The sequence below is a fragment of the Brassica oleracea genome, chromosome C8 (assembly GCF_000695525.1).
Source record: "Brassica oleracea var. oleracea cultivar TO1000 chromosome C8, BOL, whole genome shotgun sequence".
NCBI classification, from domain to species: Eukaryota; Viridiplantae; Streptophyta; class Magnoliopsida; order Brassicales; family Brassicaceae; genus Brassica; species Brassica oleracea.
The window spans coordinates 23,873,192-23,884,687 of NC_027755.1; the positions used below are offsets into that span (position 1 = coordinate 23,873,192).

The 11,496-nt window shown below is 34.7% G+C and overlaps 1 protein-coding gene and 1 long non-coding RNA gene across 2 annotated transcripts; both read left to right on the forward strand.

The window, feature by feature from the left end:
• The first annotated feature begins 3,217 nt into the window (after positions 1-3,217).
• Positions 3,218-4,177, forward strand: LOC106311164. The gene is made up of 3 exons (XR_001263935.1): positions 3,218-3,396; positions 3,482-3,821; positions 3,896-4,177. It is a non-coding gene; the product is annotated as an uncharacterized LOC106311164 (long non-coding RNA).
• A 2,632-nt stretch (positions 4,178-6,809) lies between these two features.
• Positions 6,810-10,329, forward strand: LOC106310163 (polyadenylate-binding protein 3). Its single transcript, XM_013747380.1, has 7 exons — positions 6,810-7,366; positions 7,943-8,724; positions 8,814-8,891; positions 8,965-9,054; positions 9,151-9,465; positions 9,572-9,805; positions 10,014-10,329. Exons 1-7 carry the CDS (start codon positions 7,063-7,065, stop codon positions 10,227-10,229), a joined length of 2,019 nt encoding a protein of 672 aa, XP_013602834.1. The 5' UTR covers positions 6,810-7,062; the 3' UTR covers positions 10,230-10,329.
• Positions 10,330-11,496: the final 1,167 nt, after the last annotated feature.

Sequence of the window (11,496 nt, forward strand, 5' to 3'; positions counted from 1 at the left end):
TTAATGTTGTAATTTCTGTATTATCAAAAACTTTAAAGCAGTGTTTTTTTAGCTGCTAGAGCTTCACGAACATTGAATCAAGATGCCATTGATGGTGCTATGGTTGAAATACTTGCTGACCCCAAAGAGGCAAGAGCTGGTAATAGATATATTCACTTCTTCCGATTCTATCTAGTAAACTTATATCGATGGTAATGGAGACTGGCACCGAGTAAGCAAGGGGAGCTCTAGAGCAGGTACCTACAAAATGATTTTGTTTTACCTCACTTCAATTTTTAGGACTGTTTCTTATCTTCAATGATTTAACCTTTAAAATCTTTTCTTTTGATGATATTCAGAGTCTTGATTTCTTCAACACAAGAGCTGATCTGTGGAAGAGAAACCACTTAGCAATCGATAAGTACCATGTGTGTGGACTGAGGTCATTAGTTGTTGCAGGACGGACTGTACCTGAAAAAAGTAAACCTCTGGTGGTCCATGTGAAATCTTTGGTGGGTTGCCTTTGTTTGATCCCCCAAGACATTATAGTGCATACACATTAGAAGAGCTTTTAAGACCTCGGTGTCAACATTAATGATCACTGGTTAATATCTATCTATATACTTTTATCTTTGACTTTAATCTTCCTTATGTTGTATTGCTTTTATTATAGTTGGTTAACTTGCTATTGCCAAAGAGACTCGACCTAAGCTCGGTACGGGATCAAACATGATCCATAGCATCAGCTTCTACCGGGATAAGAGAGCCATCCGAGGGAGTTTAGGCAGCCAAGTGACCTTTTCTAATCTCTATTCTCCACAAGTTTCTATTTTTACCGACTATGATCTAATCCTAACTATGTTTTTTTCTTTTTATTGGTTAGGTTATATTCTTTGCCAAGACTGATGACTGTCAGACTGATGATTTTACGAGAAGGTATATATCGATGGTATTTTCAGATGATGAATATTGTATGTTAAGTTTAGTTCTTTAGCTTTTCTCTTAACATGTACTATATTTTATCTTGCAGTTTATAATGTCGCTGTAAAAAAAAGAAACTTCTGATGACATTCTTGACTTTATTCGGAATAGAGGATGCAATATATTGTAAGTTTCTGATCCTGGTACCGGTCTCTTTGACTAACACTTTGTGATCTATTGATGATAAAGCTACAAGCCATTGCTAATTAGTCTAATGTTTACTTAGCAGATTGTTGATTTTGGTAACAACCTGAACTCCAAGAAACCGTTCCAGTCAGGTCCATCGCCAAGCATAAAAGTACAATATTTTCCTTATATTCTTTCCTTCCAATTATTCAACATACTAACTGAATCATGTGATTTATATTGGATTTTGTAAATCAGGGTTTTTGTTGAGAACTTGCGTATGGAACCTTTTCTCATTACTATATGTCAGAGCTGGTTCTAGAAAATGTGAGAATGAAATTTTTATTTCTTTTTGGGATAAATTTAGACCATATATATATATATGAGTTAAGATCAAGTAACACATGAAATTTGCAGGAAAATGCAAGCATATGGGTCTGGTAGGAAAGACTTCTGATCATTTGGTATAAGCGTCCAGACTCCAAAAAATATTTTATCTAGCGGTCAGTAAACCTATGGAAGCACAAATACTGTGGAACATACAAAATACAAATTTAACGTGTGCATATAACATACGGAGGTGGAATCACAACATGTAAGGACAATCACAACATACAGAAGTGGAATCAGAAAAAAAAAAGAACACTTGGAGGAGGGTGTTCAACGACAAGAACAATAAACTACATCTACGTATTGTAGACATTGATCGTTGTAACCAAGTGACCGATACGTTTGTACAACTAACAATGACAACACATTCCATTTTTGACAGAACATCAACTATTAAAGTCTCTGACATTGAATTAGGTAAGATCGGAGAAATCAACTAAGTCGATGATGATATAATAAGTCTGATCATTTTAGAAGTGAAAAGCAATGACAGACCAAATCGGCAAACAAATAGAAACTAAGATATAGATCATACTAACCTCGCGCTTGCGCGGGGTGAAGACACCTAGTCTATATTATAATAGGAGAGTTTTTGCTCTTTCCTAAGCATGTCCACGTCAGCAGGTAATTTTTTTGTGAACCCCACTAAAACAATAAATATTGCATAAGCAATTTTTTTTCGTCCACGTAATTTTTTGTCCTTTTGGTTTGGATATATCATTTGTCTTTTGGTTTGGTTATCTTAATATATACTCCCTTTGTTTCAAAATACATGATATTTTAACTCATTACGCAAAGATTAAGAAATCTATTTTTATCTAAAAAGTAACTTTACAAATATAATTTAAAATTCATTCAACCAATTAAAGTTAAAATAATATAAATATATCAAAACTTCATCTATTTTGAAACAACAAACCTCTTCTAGAACATCAACTATTATGAAACGGAGGGAGGAGTATATACCATATGCTACAAAACCATAAACGAACCCAATAAATTTTGAAGTCCATGTCATGTCTGCTTAGTAATGATGTCGTTTGAAGTTTGAACCCCAAAAAAAATCTAAACTCTGCGTTTAATGTGTTACTCAATTAGGTTGGAAATCGTCTCCATCTTCCACGATACAACATCACCGTCTCTGTCGATGTTAAAAAAAATCTTCTCTATCAACTTTTGACTTCCCATATCTCTTGCAACTTTGTCTCTTGCTTACCCTCCATTCAACGTCTCTCCTAATATATACAATGAATCTTCAGTTCACATTGAAATCATTAAATCCCATCAACTCTCCGTCTCCATACATTTACAATAGAAGCCTTTATGCGTGTTAAAACCGATAAACACCTCAAACCTTATAAATAGGAGAGGCTAGGGTCTGGAATCACGCCCCCACAAACTCCCTTTCTCATTTTATCTTCGCTCGAAAACCTAGAAGCTTCTTTCAAAAATGTCTTCATATGATGGTGTTGTCGCCCAATCAGCCGCCCGACTTGGCCGCACTTCCCAATCCATTGTTGGTCTCCTCTTCTGCTTTTGCGATTCCCGTAATATCAAGAAATGGGAATCACTCTTCTTTTCCTGGATGAAAAGGCATTTTTATTTTCACTCTATCAAGCATTATATATCATATATTCCATTCCATCTCTACTCTATCTAATTGATTTTTTTTTAAATGTTTCGGTTTACTCTTCTTCCTGCTTACGCAGAGATCTGTGATACGGACGGATGGATCACTACCGTCCCGGTTCCATCATCAAAGTTGATAGGTTTTGAAGTTGAAAGATGTTTATCGGTTTATAGCCTCCTACAAAGGCTGGTCGTTGTCTTATACACCGGATACAACAGGAAGTTGGACAAATTTGACACTTCTCTCTGTTGTAACAAATATGTTGCTCCCGACGTTACAGGTGTGATCAGGTACAAAGTTAACATCGTCACCCATAAAATAGGGGAACACGTTATTTTTGGATATACATTAACATTTTTCAAACTTTTTTTACAGGTACCATGTCGAACTATACTTGCAACTAGGTACGGCAACGATAGTGACATACGTGGTCTTCAACAGGGAGATAACCAAGATCACTAAGCAAGATGCTGCTACTCTGGTTCTGCTCTGGCTCTTGAGGGAGTTCATCTTTTGGTTTTACACTTCATTTGACCCATGTTTAGAACTGTAACAAGCACTAATTGTTTCACAATCGTACTATAGAATGGCGGTGGAGGGCAAGAACTACCAAGATGTCTTGAAAAGCTTGCTGGCAAGGAATACGTTTTTCAGATACGTGCCACTCGATACAATTTTGTCCCAAACCACTGTGTCTGCAGTCAGTGACACCGAGGTTGAATACTTTATGTTTTCCAAAATATTTTCTTCCGACAAAGTTAAATTGACACATGTACAACTCTGTTTCAGAGTAGCAGCAGCTTCAAAGGTCCAGTTATTGGAGCGGAAGGTCGAGAAGCTACAGCTTCTGCAAGTAACACGATTCCAGCGGCGAAGATAGAAATCGGAGGCGATGAAGCAAATCCGGCAGGTTTTGAAGGCTAAGATAATAGCTGCAAACGCCCCTAAGTGATAGTTTCAGTTCCAGGAGTGTTCGTACATTTAAGTTTTCTAAATTCTTATGTTTTTACCTATTTTGAACTTTGGTTTTTCCCTTTTATTTTCGGCAAAATACCTCCCACCATAAGGATAGTGACTAAGATTTTATATAATATAAAGGCAGCGTTGACGGAGTGTTCAAAACTAAATGCATGATTTCATGTTTATATAGAAACATAGAACTCACGTATACATGCATTTTGGCTAACTTATTATAAATGTAATTAAACCCTTTAGTTTTAAATGAATATTATTAATATGGCTCCATATAACCCACTGCACCTTTAAATTCATTTGGTACTAAAGATCCTCTACTACCAAGTGACATCAGAGCCCATTTAGTCTTTTCAAGATGCAGCCCACAAATTTCACCATGAAAATTATGGATTTGAAACAGTTCAATCGCAATAGACGGTATAATTTAACTAAACCAAATAAAAACAGAGATAAGCATAGCCAACAACTTAACTAAATTTACACAATAACATATTAAAAAAAACTTGTAATTATATAATTTTATAAATTTCTAGAGTTATTAATTTTAAAAACAGTTTATCGCAATTCTATATTTTTAAATTAAATTTGGGTTTGTTCAAAAAATAAATAAATTTAATTTGGGTAAAATAAGTAAAATAATTTAATTTAATATTCGTATAAAATGTTAAATTTTAAAATCCGAATTTTATAACTTTTTCATATACTATTTGATTTATATACTACAACAATTAAGTAAACACTAACCAATCCCATAAAACTTATATTTTGAACATGAAAGCGCTAATAACGTTAATGGTCGATCAAATCATTACGAAGATAAGATATGAAAACACCAACACATATGAATTCGCCGGTCATTTTTATATCAAATTAGTCAAGTTGTGTGACTTCCAATGTTCCATTCATTCCCATTATAGAAAACAGGAAAAAACAAAAGTTAAAAAGCAAAGGACAAAATCACATATATAAAACTACAGAACGGATCATCAATGTACCGGGCCACACGGTTGCGCTTTTGATTCAAATGATACAGTATCACTTTAACGTATATTTCAATTCTAACAAACATAATAAATGCAATGGATTAATTTTCTTACATTACTCAAATTTTAATTAAATCACAAATAATATTTCTGTAAGATTATAAGATTCTTTTTTGGTTTTTTGTTCATTCTATATTATTTACATATTCATCACCATATCGTCATATTTTATTTTTCTTACTGATATAAAAACTACACAATTGAAAAGAGATGAAAAGACTTTCCTCGCAATATACATGGATCGTAAACTCGTTAAACCCAACTTTGAGGAACTAAATATAGTTTTATATGTTGTTATTTGGTCAAAGAACAAAAATAGACTACCTTCTCTATTTATGGTACTGTTTACAAATATCTTTAGTCATGACTAGAGACCAAATCAATAGTTGTTAGCTATACTCCTAGACACAGATGGGTGCTTGTATTTTAATCCAATCGAAATTTGTCAAAATTTATCGTAAATCAAATTACAAGTGTGATATTTGAAAAAAAAAATCGATGAATCTATAAGAGAAAAGTGATATCTTAAATCTCAAAAACATTAAATCAGTTTAATTAAGAGAGAGAGAGAGAGAGAGGTGTTCACCTAGCAGTATATATAAAAAGAATCATATTGAAGATGTCTAGTTAAACTTTTGAAGAACTTCATACTATAGTTACAGTAATCCATGATCTGGTCAAAATAATCTAAAAATAGTTTAGTGTTCTATTTGTGGTAATGTAGATAAATATCTTAGCCATGACCAAATCAGTAGTTCCCAGATTCGCAAACTCTACTCCTTAAGATAGATGGGTGTTTGTTCTGTACCATTATTATACAAGCTAGTCAAATGTTATCAATACATTTGTTAGTAATTAGTATGTATATATGAGGGAATACCACAAATATAATTAAAAATAAAAATGATCATCTTGAGTGTATTAAATTTTATTCAACATGGTCCAAGTAAATCTGGTCAGACGTCGGTGGATCTTCATAGAACGGCTGAAGTGATGCAGTTAGGCATAGGTCTACATAAGGCACATAGTATTTTCGGTTGTCTAATCTTCTATGTAATCTTTCTCATATCATAATTGTAATATCCTAATAAATCATCGTTAAAAAAAAACTAAAAAATTAAGATTTTGTATAAAACTTTAAAATATTAAATCATGTGACTTCCGTATAAACCATTCTATATATAATATTTTTTTGAGAAAATATATATAGTTATTTAACTTCTAAAATCAGTATAATATAGTATTGATATTGTTTATTATTCATAAATATTTTGATATTATGTATGTTAATATATTTTTAAATAACATTCCAAGAGTTACGTTCTTATTAAAAAATGTTATCAATATCTTAGATCATTTGTATTATTTCTAAAATCTTAAATTATAACATATACGAAAATATTATGGTCTAATGGTTTATAAAAAGATTTGGTTCGTTACACCTTTCAGTTTTTTGTGTTATAGAACCATATGAATCATCTAGTTCCAGACTCACTGAGATATATTATTTTATCCTGATTTTTCTTATGGTGTATAAAAAAGCACTACTAATGTGAAAGAGACATCATCATCCTGAATTTTGAGACTATAAAACACACACAAACAAGTAAAAATACAAGAGAAGAAAAAAAATTGTAAGTCTTTTCATATTAAAAATAAATAAAATAAGTCATTTTCTCATCTATAAATACCTTAGACACACTCTTCACATCGATTCGATTTTCCCCTCACCAATCCCTCTCGATCATTGGAGGAAACTAAAAGGCAAAAAAAAATCGACATAAGAATAAAAACAATTTCCCTTTAAAATAAGGAAATTATAAACTTCGAAGAAAATATACAAAACACAATCTCTCACACTTAAAGCCCCTAGAGAATCTAATCCTCCCATTATTCTTTTAAGGATCGGTGATTCTCTAAAAAGGTAAACGCACGAGCATGGCGGCCGCGGTTGCGACGGGGGTTGCACCGTCGACAATGATTGATCAAGTTCCGAGTCCGACGGCTCAGACTTCGGTTCAGGTTCCGGTTTCGGTACCGGTTCAATCTCCAGTGGTTGCGGCTGATCAAACGCACCCGAATTCATCGCTCTACGTGGGAGATCTAGACCCGAGAGTGGCCGAAGCACATCTGTTCGATCTGTTCAAACATATCGCTAGTGTTGTCTCGGTACGAGTCTGTCGCGATCAGAGCCGTCGATCTTTGGGATATGCCTACATCAATTTCAGTAACCCTAATGATGGTAAAATACACGTTACTCTATCGCTTCATGCTCGAGTTAGGGTTTCATGTAATCAAACACACTCTCATGAATTGCATTACAATAAAGAGAATTATACTAAGTTGATTGATGGTACATTCACACTAGTATTACGATCATCGTTTTTTTCACCTTTTAATAATTATATTTGTGAAAACCTTATATTCATATTCTTTTTTTTGTTCTTTAAAAAAACTTCATATTCTACTATTCATGCAAATCACTATGTTCCAATGTAGCGTTTTGTTAGACCTGCTATTTAATTATAGTCAGTATATTGTAACACTGATGCATCATTGACATGTATCGTTTGAATACAGGAGTCGGGAGCATTCGTAGATGTCGCTCATGCAACTTTTCTATAAAGATTCTTTCAATAGAAAAAAACTTTTCTATAATGATATGCTTGACAAAAACGTGATTAATTAGTGTGTTTGGGCCTTTATATATGTCATCGCAGATGCAAGCTAGTCTTTTACTTTTACAATAACGATCTTATATATTTCTAAGCTATTTATATATGATTGGTTAACTAATAAACGTGAGTTATTTTCCTAGCTATCCGCGCAATGGAGGCCTTGAACTACACTCCCCTCTTCGACAGGCCCATCAGGATCATGCTCTCGAACCGTGACCCCAGCACGCGAAAGAGCGGCAAAGGTAACATTTTTATCAAAAGCCTAGACGCCTCTATCGACAACAAGGCCTTGTTCGAGACCTTTTCGAGTTTCGGAACCATCCTCTCATGCAAAGTTGCAACTGACGTGACCGGACAGTCCAAGGGATACGGGTTCGTCCAGTTCGAGAAGGAGGAATCTGCTCAAGCAGCAATTGACAAGCTAAACGGAATGCTAATGAACGACAAGCAAGTATACGTGGGACACTTCATTAGACGCCAAGAACGCTCTCGGGAAGAAAACGCCCCTACGCCGCGTTTCACTAACGTGTACGTCAAGAATCTCCCCAAGGAGATTGGTGAGGACGAGCTAAGGAAGACGTTTGGTAAATTTGGATCGATTTCGAGCGCGGTTGTGATGAGGGACCAAAGTGGAAACTCGAGGTGTTTCGGGTTTGTGAACTTTGAGTATGCCGAAGCAGCGGCGCAAGCCGTTGAGAAGATGAATGGGATTAGCTTAGGGGATGATGTGTTGTTCGTTGGGAGGGCGCAGAAGAAGTCTGAGAGAGAGCAAGAGCTGAGAAGGAAGTTTGAGGAAGAGAGGATGAACCGGTTTGAGAAATCTCAAGGAGCAAATCTGTATTTGAAGAATCTTGATGATAGCGTTGATGATGAGAAACTCAAGGAGATGTTCTCTGAGTTTGGAAATGTAACCTCTTCCAAGGTAATAGCAAAAAAAATGCATGCAAATATCTTTTTTTTATTGATGTTACGTTTGTGTTTGAACACAACTCCTCTAATAATATGTGAAAGGTTATGGTTAATCCACAAGGAATAAGCAGAGGGTTTGGTTTTGTTGCTTATTCCAATCCTGAAGAAGCTTCAAGAGCCGTGAGTTGCCTAAAGCTTTTTTACTCTTCTCTTTTGACATCTGAGATATGAAGTAATATTTATAACAATGCAGCTGAATGAAATGAACGGGAAGATGATAGGAAGGAAACCACTTTACATAGCTCTTGCGCAGCGCAAAGAAGATAGACAAGCACATTTACAGGTTTCTGAATCAAACTCTCTTTATTCACATTTATTTTTTTAAAATGTGGTTTGTTAAAGCTGTGTTGTGTGACTGATTACGTCATGCTATTTTCAGGCGCTGTTTTCACAGATTAGAGCACCAGAGTCAATGCAATCTCCAATGACGGGGTTTAATCACCCACGAGGTGGACCAATGCATGGTCCACCTCAGCACATGTACGTAGGCCAGAATGGGCGTTCAAGCATGGTCCCATCCCAGCCCATGGGATATGGATTCCAGCCTCAGTTCATGCCCGGGATGCGTCCAGGTTCTGGCCCACGCAACTTCATCATGCCTTATCCTCTTCAGAGACAAACTCAGGCCGGTCATAGAATGGGATTTGGGCGCGGTGCTACTAACATGCCACATCACATCCAACAACAGCAACAAGTATGTTAAACTAACATAGTTTTGTTTATAGTTTTTAAGCTAATCGCCGACAAAAAAAAAGTTCTTAAGCTAATCATGAGACTGAATTTGTGTTGGATATTTGCAGCTTATACACCATAACCCGAGCCCGGGAATGAGATATATGAATGGTGCGGGTAACGGGAGGAACGGATTGGAATTGAGTGTTTCACAAGGAACGTTGCCTCCAGTCACGCCTTTGCCAATTGATGCTTCTTCAATTGGTATTGTTGCTCCTCAAAATCACCAGAAAGCTCCTCTACTTCCAATCTCTAAGCTCACTTCTCTCTTAGCTTCTGCTAGTCCAGCTGATCGCACACGGGTTTGCCCCTTCTTTCCTCTACATCTCAGCTAACCTCATATGAGACCTAGCTAGGTTTCCATTGTTTTATATTGCTTTTACATTTAGTGTATAATTTGTAAACAAATCCATAGCTTTATAACATCTTTTAAAGAACATGTTAAAGAGATTTGATTAAGATTGGCAAGTTAATGTAACATGTATATTGTGACTTGGTTGGACTCTACAGATGCTCGGAGAGCGACTATACCCACTTGTGGAAAGGCAGGAACCACTTCACGTGGCTAAAGTGACAGGAATGTTGTTGGAGATGGATCAGGCCGAGATATTGCACCTGATGGAGTCACCAGAGGCACTCAAGTCTAAAGTTTCTGAGGCATTAGATGTTCTCAGGCTTTCTGCTGATGCACCTGATCATGATCTTGGTTTCTCTACCATCGACTGAAATCTCCACCTTCTTTTTTATTTTCCTAGTTTTATACTATGGAGTCTTTCTTTAGTCTTTTTAGAAACTTTCTATTTATTAAAACTTATGGTTTTGAGTCTTTTAACTTAATATTTGGTCCATTTTATTTTAGAGTTTCTGTTCCGGACGATGATGATTTTCTTAATAATGTTATTAACCAGAAACGAATTTATTCGAATGTGTCCTACTTGAATTTGTGGTTTGCATTCAACATTCTTGATTTCAGTTGTGTATGTGCACAAAATTATTTTTTTAATGGTTTTTAAACTGGAAACAAGCAACTCAGTGATTATAACATTTTCATTTCACAATAATAAATGTTTGACATATTTGGTTTATGTTGCTCGCATATTCACTGAATCACAACAAGAATCTACTTCAATTAGTTTATTCTTGACTATATATATATACTAGTGTTCTTCCGGCGCTACGCGCCGGGTTCATCTTATTTTATACTTAAATAAAATTACAATTTATTTTATGGTCTTAGTAAAAAAAATATGTTCAAAATATAAAGATGAATATATGTTGAAAGAGAATGATATTTTTTTTATTATCTATTTGATAGTAATTAGTGATAGTAGTGTATTATTTTGTTTTGAAGTTGTGTAGATCAATATAGAAAAGTATAAGTGATTGTGATTGCTTGATTCAATAAAAGTAGAATAAAAAGTTGATAGTCATAACAAAGTAAATTCATTTGAAACTGAAACATAAAATAAAGTTGATATTAAAATGTAAATGCTTGTGTTTGTTTTTGTGATTATCTTGTTTAAAGGAAGATAATAAATTGTTTCATTCTCTTAAAGTTGTAACAATCTTCGCCTACTTTGTTTATGTCAAAGATGTGGCAATTTGTTGGGGGCTTTATTGGTTAAATACTTTGTCTTCAAAAAGATCATGAATCGAGTAAATAAATTCTTAATCATGCTTTTACATTGATCGGATTTTAATTGATTATTTTCTCAGGATAGCTTATTCAAAAATTCTTTTTCCTCTTCAAAATTGTCTATGTGTAACATTAATATATCATAAAGATATGTATCATTATCAGAGTTTCCGGATTGGCGAAGATGGTGGAGTTTTTTGAGAGATTGAGGTGGAAGAAGTATTGATTTAACCCCTCCGTGTAATGAGTTTCTGGATTGTCATTATCCCAACATTGATTAATTAACTAAATGTATCGATTCATCATCCGGAGTGGTTCCGCTGAAAAAAATTGTAGGCTAAGGTTTTTGAAATAGAC

What these genes read in the sequence shown, in the direction of transcription:
- LOC106310163 (XM_013747380.1), top strand. Translation starts at nt 7,063, where the DNA reads ATGGCGGCCGCGGTTGCGACGGGGGTTGCACCGTCGACAATGATTGAT. An exon ending in TTTCAGTAACCCTAATGATG is followed by an intron (nt 7,367 to 7,942) that starts GTAAAATACACG and finishes TTATTTTCCTAG; the next exon opens with CTATCCGCGCAATGGAGGCC. An exon ending in CTGAAGAAGCTTCAAGAGCC is followed by an intron (nt 8,892 to 8,964) that starts GTGAGTTGCCTA and finishes ATAACAATGCAG; the next exon opens with CTGAATGAAATGAACGGGAA.